Source organism: Heterodontus francisci, chromosome 28 (assembly GCF_036365525.1).
Source record: "Heterodontus francisci isolate sHetFra1 chromosome 28, sHetFra1.hap1, whole genome shotgun sequence".
In the NCBI taxonomy this organism is placed as follows: Eukaryota; Metazoa; Chordata; class Chondrichthyes; order Heterodontiformes; family Heterodontidae; genus Heterodontus; species Heterodontus francisci.
Genome location: NC_090398.1, coordinates 26,292,771 through 26,303,082, shown reverse-complemented (window position 1 = coordinate 26,303,082; position 10,312 = coordinate 26,292,771). Strand labels below are relative to the sequence as shown.

At 42.7% G+C, this 10,312-nt stretch overlaps 1 protein-coding gene across 1 annotated transcript in view; it reads left to right on the top strand.

The window, feature by feature from the left end:
- Positions 1 to 280: 280 nt before the first annotated feature.
- LOC137345160 (sex peptide receptor-like) overlaps positions 281 to 10,312 on the top strand; it is a 50,449-nt gene continuing 40,417 nt past the window's right edge. The window contains exons 1-2 of the mRNA XM_068008627.1: positions 281 to 461; positions 7,241 to 8,094. Of these exons, the coding sequence (XP_067864728.1) occupies positions 281 to 461; positions 7,241 to 8,094 (1,035 nt within the window). The remainder of the gene's footprint in view (positions 462 to 7,240; positions 8,095 to 10,312) is intronic.

Here is a 10,312-nt window from a genome sequence, read left to right as displayed (position 1 = left end):
GGGCACAAACAGTGAAATGGCCCTACGTGTGGCAGCTGCAATTTAATGCAGATAAAGGGAGAAAGAGCATGAAGAGACAGTGTAATTTAAATTGTAAAATTTTAAACAGCTGCAAGAACAGACCAACCGCGGGTGCATTTTCACCAATCTATGAAGTTTGGTCGGACAAGTTGATGCACAAGATATGTGAGCATTTATGAAACATGAATCTGCAATGAGCGAGATTGAATGTAAGCCTGAGACTGAGGGCGTGACCCGATCGACTTCTTTTTGGAACACGATGAGAGATATTGATGGGGTAGATGTAGGGAAGATGTTTCCACCTGCAAGCACCGAGAACTGCCGGCCATACATATATGATAATATAATATATAATAGTGAACCTAATGTACTGAAAGACAAAGAAGTGATTATGATAATAAAAAAATCTGAGGGGACTGACTCTTTATATGCAAAGGCAAGTAAGATTTATTTATTTAGAGATACTGCACTGGAACAGGCCCTTCGAGTCTGTGCCGACCAACAACCACCCATTTATACTAACCCTACAGCAATCCCATATTCCCTACCACCTACCTACACTAGGGGCAATTTACAATGGCCAATTTACCTATCAATCTGCAAGTCTTTGGCTATAGGAGGAAACCGAAGCACCCGATGAAAACCCACGCAGGGAAAACGTGCAAACTCAGCACAGGCAATACCCAGAATCGCACCAGAAACTCTCGAACTGTGAGGCTGCGGTGCTAACCACTGCGCCACTGTGCCGCCCAAGGCACAAATACAAATGTTACAATCAATTAAAGGCGTCTCATTCTGAAGTAAACAGCTAATGTTAGATTAAGCCTCTCTGAAGAAAACAGCCTCTAAGTCTGGTATCATTCCAGTGAATCCTTTTTGTACCTAGTCCAGTTCCACTTTATTGTTTGTTGTGATATAGAGACCAGACAGATCACAGTAATCGAAGTGTGATCTGCCGAAGATTCTGAACAAGTTTAATATAACATCACTACTTTTGAATTCGAGCCCCATAGAGCCAAACCCCAGTGTTATCTTCGATCATTTACGGCCTTAACAAACTATGCCACTAACTTTTAATGGCAGGTTTAAATGTCTCAGATCATCAACCCATTTACATTTTTATTTTCCAAGGATTAGGTGACATTCTTACTCTTCTAGTAAAATATATTAACTGTCAATTATCTATATTGACATTTAATTGTTCGTTGTATGCAATTTACAAAAATGTATTAATGTATTCCTATAGCTTGTTGCTTTCCTCCTCCCTAATAACTAGCCCCACCCATCTCCATTGCACCCCAATTTGGTGGCAACCATACATTTTGAAATTGTACTTCCAATCCCTGAGTCCAAATAGCCTTTGCAAATTGTGAGCAACAGTAGCCCCAGTAACGATACTTTTGGAGCGTCACTTCACTCCTTTTGTCACAATATAGCTTGATTTATTTGGCACTTAACAACGTCTAGCTGAATTATAGTGGACAGTTGGCGGATTTTCAGTCCTTCTATGTGGAGTTCTCAAGGTTTTCTGTTTGCTGATGTAATGTGTTTGTTCAGGTGAGTGTAACGAATAGCAATGATCAGGGGTATAACCGTGTCAGTAGACACTTATCCCCTGTATAAATCAACACTCATTGGAATAGATCAGTTCAGAGTGCCTGCTGGAGCTGTGGGTTTCAGGCTAACAGAAGTCTCTGCTTCTCACAGAAATGGAATATCCAGTAATCCTTCAGATCCTATCCATTTATTATCCTGTACTTGCTGCAATTGGAGTTCCTGGTAAGCCTGTATATCAGCCATTAATGGTGTAAATCGATGTTAACTGTGCAGCTGTACTTGGTATTATTTCTCACTGCGTCTTTGATACAGCCTGTTCCAGCAGTTGATTAATGGCATCTCCTAACTTTCGGCTCTTTCAGTCCTGTAGAAGCTGCATTATTTCAGTAATCACCTTTGTTTATGCAAATCTGGTATTGTTACTGGATTATTCTGTGTAATTAATGCATTTGAATCAGGTATATCGGCTCAGAGAAGGAATCAGATTATCAGGAGCTTTTAACAGTTTCATTTTGTGTCTCTAACCTGTCCTGCGATATTTTTTATGAATGTGCTTTCAGTGACTGACAATGAGACAGCTCATGGACTCTGCTACAAAGAGTCAGAACAATCTCCTCCCTCCCCAATGACATGGTTCAGTTTAAATGGGATTTCAATGTATTTATTGGTTATCACTAATATAACATATTATTTCATTCTGTGTGTGTATGATGCTGCTTCAGAGATCTGGCTACTGAACTGAGTTTGCTACTGCCTCTTTCACATCTCCTTCTCTGCGTCACTGTGGAGCCTTCACTGTCACTGGACTGCATTGTAAAGTCAAAAGCATTGATGTGATGTTTTATTGGTGTACACTCTATCAGTTGAAGTCAAGAGTCTTTCCATTTATCTGTAGATTATCAGCTGCAGCTCTGATGATGGCGTTTTATTAATTAAATAAAAAATCCCGCATTCTAACGGTGTACTTTATAATTGCAGGAGAAGGAATTTCAATGATTGTGAGGTTTGTCTGGAAGAAGCTTTCGATTCTGCTTATTCCATGTATTGTAGATGAAGGGAAGAGTGTAGGTGAACAGGTGGAGACTTGGGTAATCTGTAAATACATCAAAATATTCGCATCAAACGAAATGATTAATAAGGAGGGAAAATAGAATACGAAAGAAATCAGGATATAAATATAAAAAGAAGATAGTAAGGGTTTTTATAGATATTTTCTAAAAAAGGAAAGTATTAATGAAGTGACCGTTGGCCCTATGATAGCGAGTGTGCAGTCTTAATAATGGAAAATAAGGAGATGGCAGATGAATGGAACAGGTATTTTGCCTCGGTCCTCACCATGGAGAATATAAGTAACATCCTAGAAATAGTTTTAAGTCAGGAGATGGAAGGGAGGGAGGAACTCACGAAAATTGCAACTACCTAGGTCGTGTTACTGAGCAAATTGTTGGCACTGCGGGCTGACAAGTCCTCAGGTCCTGATGCACTTCATCCTGGGGTCTTAAAGTGGCTGCTGAGATAATTGATCCGTTGCTTTTAATTTTCCAAAATTCCCAAGATTCGGGTAAGGTTCCATTCAATTGGAAAATTGCCAAAAAGGGTTGGAGACAGAAAGCAGAAAACTACAGCCCAGTTAGTCTAACATCTGCATAGGGAAAATGTTAGGAGCTATTATTAAAGACGTTATAGCAGGGCACTTAGAAAATATCAAGGTAATCATGCAGAGACAACATGCTTTTGTGAAAGGGAAATCATCTGTAACCAATTTATTGGAGTTATTTGAAGAAGTAATATGTACTGTGGATAAAGGGAAATGGGCGAATGTACTGTACTTAGCTTTCCAGAAGGCTGTTTATTAGGTGCCACATAAAAGGTTATCGTAAAAAGTTCATATTGTAGGGTGTAACATATTGGCATGGATAGAAGATTGGCTAGCTAACAGGAAACAGAGAGTAGGCATAAATGGGTAATTTTCTGTTTAGTAAGATGTAACGCGTGATGTGCCACAGTTCACTCTACACTATATCAGCCACTTTTATATTGTTGTGGCTGACAGGTATCATTAGTTTTACAATTACTGGACTGGCAAACATGAATTATTTTCACCGTGACCGCACAAACCCTGCATTCATTGCCACCGAAACTGGAGCTATGTTGAAGCTTTTAAGTTCCTGTACAAACACGTGCATTTATGCAGCGATCCAGAGGAAATTCAGGGAAGAGCTGAAGAAGATGCTGAAATCTCCCTGGACATCAAGACTAAGATATCTTAAAAAAAAGAAAGGAAATACGAGCTTGGGCTCCCTATGGGACATTAGCATTCACTTTTCGCTCATATTCCAGCTTAATTGAGCTTCTCTATCCTGACAGATATATCAAGATGATTCTTGTAACAACTCACAGGTATGTAACTATATTTGCACCCTATGTATGCTGTATTAGTCTGGCGTACTGTTGTAGTTAGAGGAGCTGTATTATTTTGGGGTGGCGTGTCCATTTGTGGCACTGACTTAGCTCGAGTTGCATTATTAATGTGAGGAGCTGCATTAATTTGAGAGGTCCTTCCATTGTGAGATGATGTATTAATTTCAACGGATCTACAATGTTAAGTTGTTGTGTTCGTTTCGGGGATGTGTCATTCAGAGTTGATGCATCGGTTGGAGGGGCTGTATCAGTTGGTGGGTTTGAATTACATTTTTTTATCCTTTCATGGGATGTGGGCCTCGCTGGCCAAGCCAGCATTTGTTGCTAATCCCTAACTATGTTTTTCACGGAGAGTTAACAGTCAACCACATTGCTGGCTATTAGTGATTCAGATGGTTTTTAACAGAGCAGCCCTGAGAGGTACTCTCACATTTACAGTTTAATTAATGAAGTGTCACAGTTGGGTGAAGGGCATCGCAAAAAAAATGTAATCTAATGATGGGACTAATGGTGTTTGAAAGACCAATCACATTGCTGGGAAAATGCAGCTTCTAAATTTTGATCATTATTTAATCTGATAAGGATTGCCCACGTCAGTCACAATACTAAATAAATTACGTAACAGCTGGGAATTTACACACTGTTGTAATCCGTTTGTTCAAATGAAAAAAAAACAACTTGGAAGCTGTTGCAACCTTAGTATCCCCATGGAAAGCCCACATGGTATAAATTAGAGGCTCTGGGAATGCATCACCTCAGAGTTTACTACAGGGAGATTGGCTGCAGTACGAAGGGACACATCACTTCACAGAGAAAATGCATCTTCCAATTCAAATTGTCGAGAAAATATATTACTTATTCCTCGCCATCATTGGTGTCCCTGGTAAGTGACTGGTTTTACTCAGTAACTGATAAAGTTATATGTTCATCTAGTGGTCACCCTTGCACAGATATCCGATCAGTGATATAATTTCAATGAATAGGAGATCTAATCCCGGGATGGTGTGGTCCAGTACCGTGGATAATGTCCGATCAGGGAGTCTGGTGTTGTCTGATCATTGTCTCGGATGGTCTAATCCACGGGTGTGTCAAATATTGGTGTGGGAAGGATGTGTCCGATTCCAGGTTGGGGTGGTCTGATCCCGGAGAGATGGTCTGATCCACATGGGAGCACTGGGGTCTAATCGTGGGATCGGATGGTCCAATACTGGTGGAGATTGCCCAATATGGGATGGAGCAGTCTGATCCCGGGTGTGGGTCTGATCCTCGGCCCTGCGGGACTTTGCTTGAGGGTGTCTGATAGTCCTCTGGATGGGACACCTGGGGGACCATAGGGAAGCGCTACTGCCCTTCCTGGCCCACAGGCAGTGCTGTAAAGACATTTCCATTCTCCCCAAATCTGTGCTCATCTCCCTCAGCTGCAAATTCCCAGAGGCCTGGCAGTCCTGGCTGGTCAGAATTAAACATATTAACCTGTTTACATCAAACGCTTCCAGCCTCATTAAAATATTTAAATCACAAACATGCTTGCTGGGATCAGTTGTCTTCCTGCCCCCTGTCCCGACTCTAATAAACCTGGAACATGGTGTATTGGTAATAGCATAGAGTAATACAGCACTGAAACAGGCCCTTTGGCCCACCGAGTCTGTGCCGCCCATTTTGAACTAATCCTACATTAATCACATACTCCCTACCATTCTCCTACCCCACTAAGGGCAATTTACAATGGGCAATTTACCAATCAACCTGCAAGTCTTTGGCTGTGGGAGGAAACCCGATCTCCCAGCGGAAACCCACGCAATCAGTGGAATAACTGGTAATCAACATGCACTCTGATCTGTTTGGAAACCATTCCCTTACTTTTCACATTAGAACCTGGAGTGATAATCGACAATGTACCATTCTTCTGTCCTTATAAGCCAAGCTTTTACACTGAGCCCGGATGGGTGGGATATGAATGGTTTGATGCGATTTTAACCCCATTGATCCCATTTGTTTTAATTCTGTTACTCAACGTTCTGACAGTCAGTCATATTTTAGTGGCCAGTCGAGTGCGTAAGGGACTGAAGAGTCAGAGCAAGATACAGAATCACAAAGACCCGGAGATGGACAACAGAAGGAAATCCATCATTTTACTCTTTGCTGTATCCGGCAGCTTCATACTTTTATGGTCAATAGATGTTATAAATTTTTTCTATTATAACATTCTGGGAGCAAGTCCTAATTCCAATGATTTCTTAGTAATATTTGAACAAACTGGATATATGCTGGCAAATTTCAGTTTCTGCTCAAACACATTTATTTACATGATGACTCAGTCCAAGTTCAGAGAGCAGCTCAGGAGTGCGGTGAGATATCCACTTATATCGATTAGACATCTAATTAGTAAAGAAAACAACTGAGAGCAGACTAGAGCCGGGTCCAAGTGTTTTAAATGCATGAATGTAATGTTTATTCCCAGAATTCCATCAACTGAATGACACCAGGAATAGCTGGGGATCTGAATGCATCCCCTGCGGCGGGCGGGTGCAGATGGTCACTGTGTTTAGCATACAGCAATATTTCTGCTTGACAGAGAGTAGACACATTACAAAGACCCAGCCGGGAATGGACAAGAGGTGACCGGCAGAAGACAGGAAGACCAGTTGTATACCAGCAGGGTGATTAACAGACAAAGGGAGGTTTGTAGGTGGGGGAGGTTACTGAGATCGGGAGTGGCGAGGCAATGAGGGATTTGAATTTTAAAATCGAGGTGTTGCTTGACAGGAAGCCAATGTCGATCAGCAAACACAGTGGTGATAGGGGCATGGCAGTTGGCGCCACTAAGGACACATGATTGCTGAGTTTTCGATGACCTTACGGTTTTGGAGGGTAGATTGTGGGAGGGCATCCAGGAATGCATTAAAATCGTCAAATCTGGAGGTAACAAAGATAGGAATAAGTTTTTTTGCAGCAGCCTCTAAGGTTGTAATCTCGGGATTACTCCCTGTGCCACGTGCCTGTGAGGCTAGAAATAGGAAGATAGAGGCAGTACCCAGAACTGAAACCGGGTCGCTGGAGCTGTGAGGCTGCGGTGCTAACCACTGCACCACTGCGCTGTAAATGGGTCTTTTTTCAACTTTGAAACTTCGTCCGATCCACCCGTTTTTAGTGTTAAAATCCTACCCTTCGGGCCTGGTCTTAGACACGGATAATGTTTGATCATTAACTCCCAGTATCTTTTCCCTTCTCTCTTTCACAGTTAGTTTAGTGGCGATTGTGATCCTGTCACGGGGAAAGTGTGGACTCTCCACTTGCACCACTTACTACTTGGTTGCCATGGCAACAGCGGATCTACTGCTCGTTATTACTAATTTCATACTGTACCGGATCAATATGTATTATTTCCGGGGATCGTTCCTGAACATTACCCCTGTGTGCAGTGTTATCTATGCCACGAGTAATGCAGCCGGAGAGTGTTCTGTCTGGCTCACTGTCACTTTCACCATTGATCGATTTGTGGCCATTTGTTGCCAGAGGCTGAAAACTAAATATTGCACAAAGAAAACTGCAGCTTTGGTTCTCGCAACAACATGCACTCTGATCTGTTTGGAAACCATTCCCTTACTTTTCACATTAGAACCTGGAGTGATAATCGACAATGTACCATTCTTCTGTCCTTATAAGCCAAGCTTTTACACTGAGCCCGGATGGGTGGGATATGAATGGTTTGATGTGATTTTAACCCCATTGATCCCATTTGTTTTAATTCTGTTACTCAACGTTCTGACAGTCAGTCATATTTTAGTGGCCAGTCGAGTGCGTAAGGGACTGAAGAGTCAGAGCAAGATACAGAATCACAAAGACCCGGAGATGGACAACAGAAGGAAATCCGTCATTTTACTCTTTGCTGTATCCGGCAGCTTCATACTTTTATGGTCAATAGATGTTATAATTTTTTTCTATTATAACATTCTAGGAGCAAGTCCTAATTCCAATGATTTCTTAGTAATATTTGAACAAACTGGATATATGCTGGCAAATTTCAGTTTCTGCTCAAACACATTTATTTACATGATGACTCAGTCCAGGTTCAGAGAGCAGCTCAAGAGTGCGGTGAGATATCCACTTATATCGATTAGACATCTAATTAATAAAGAAAACAACTGAGAGCAGACTAGAGCCGGGTCCAAGTGTTTTAAATGCATGAATGTAATGTTTATTCCCTGAATTCCATCAATTGAATGACACCAGGAATAGCTGGGGATCTGAATGTATCCCCTGGAGCAGGCAGGTGCAGATGGTCACTGTGTTTAGCATACAGCAATATTTCTGCTTGACAGAGAGTAGACACATTACAAAGACCCAGCCGGGAATGGACAAGAGGTGACCGGCAGAAGACAGGAAGACCAGTTGTATACCAGCAGGGTGATTAACAGACAAAGGGAGGTTTGTAGGTGGGGGAGGTTACTGAGATCGGGAGTGGCGAGGCAATGAGGGATTTGAATTTTAAAATCGAGGTGTTGCTTGACACGAAGCCAATGTAGATCAGCAAACACAGTGGTGATAGGGGCATGGCAGTTGGCGCCATTAAGGACACATGATTGCTGAGTTTTCGATGACCTTACGGTTCTGGAGGGTAGATTGTGGGAGGGCATCCAGGAATGCATTAGAATCGTCAAATCTAGAGGTAACAAAGATAGGAATGAGTTTTTCTGCAGCAGACTCTAGGGTTGTAATCTCGGGATTACTCCCTGTGCCACGTGCCTGTGAGGCTAGAAATAGGAAGATAGTGCAGCTAAACACGTGGCTGAACAGCTGGTGTAGAAGGGAGGGTTTCAGATATCTGGACCATTGGGATCTCTTCAGGGACAGATGGGACCTGTACAAGAAGGACGGGTTGCATCTAAACTAGAAGGGCACAAATATCCTGGCTGCGAGGTTTGCTGGCGTCACTCAGGAGGGTTTAAACTAGTGTGGCAGGGGGGTGGGAACCAGAGCAGTAGGACAGCAAGTGAAATAAATGAGGGGGAACTGGTAAATAAGGCCAGTAAGACTAAGAGGAAGGTCAGGCAGGGAGATGTTGCAGAGCACAGCGGGACTGGTGGTCTGAAGTGCACTTGTTTCAATGCGAGAAGTATAACAGGTAAGGCAGATGAACTTAGAGCTTGGATTAGTACTTGGAACTATGATGTTGCTATTACAGAGACTTGGTTGAGGGAAGGACAGGATTGGCAGCTAAATGTTCCAGGATTTAGAAGTTTCAGGCAGGGTAAAGGGGGATGTAAAAGGGGTGGGGGAGTTGCATTACTTGTTAAGGAGAATATCACAGCTGTACTGCGGGAGGACACCTCGGAGGAGTCGTGCAGCGAGGCAATATGGGTGGAGCTCAGGAAAAGGAAGGGTGCAGTCACGATGTTGGGGGTTTTCTACAGGTCTCCTAACAGCCAGCGGGAGGTAGAAGAACAGATATGCAGACAGATTTTGGAAAGATGTAAAGGTAACAGGGTTGTAGTGGTGGGTGATTTTAACTTCCCCAATATTGACTGGAACTCACTTAGTGCTAGGGGCTTGGATGGGGCAGAATTTGTAAGGAGCATCCAGGAGGGCTTCTTGAAACAATATGTAGATAGTCCAACTAGGGATGGGGCCGTACTAGACCTGATATTGGGGAATGAGCCCGGCCAGGTTGTCGAAGTTTCAGTAGGGGAGCATTTCGGGAACAGTGACCATAATTCCATAAATTTTAATGTACTTGTGGATAAGGATAAGAGTAGTCCTCGGGTGAAGGTGCTAAATTGGGGGAAGGCTAATTATAACAATATTAGGCAGGAACTGAAGAATTTAGATTGGGGGCAGCTGTTTGAGGGTAAATCAACATCTGACATGTGGGAGTCTTTCAAACGTCAGTTGAGTAGAATCCAGGACCAGCATGTTCCAGTGAGGAAGAAGGATAAGTTTGGCAAGTTTCGGGAACCTTGGATAACGCTGAATATTGTGAGCCACGTCAAAAAGAAAAAGGAAGCATTCATAAGGGCTGGAAGGCTAGGAACAGACGAATCCCTTGAGGAATATAAAGACAGTGGAAAGGAACTTAAGCAAGGAGTCAGGAGGGCTAAAAGGGGTCATGAAAAGTCACTGGCAAACAGGATTAAGGATAATGCCAAGGCTTTTTATACATATATAAAGAGCAAGAGGGTAACTAGGGAAAGGGTTGGCCCACTCAAGGACAGAGAAGGGAATCGATGTGTGGAGCCAGAGGAAATGGGAGAGGAACTAAATGAGTACTTTGCATTAGCATTCACCAAGGAGAAGGACTTGGTGGATGATGAGC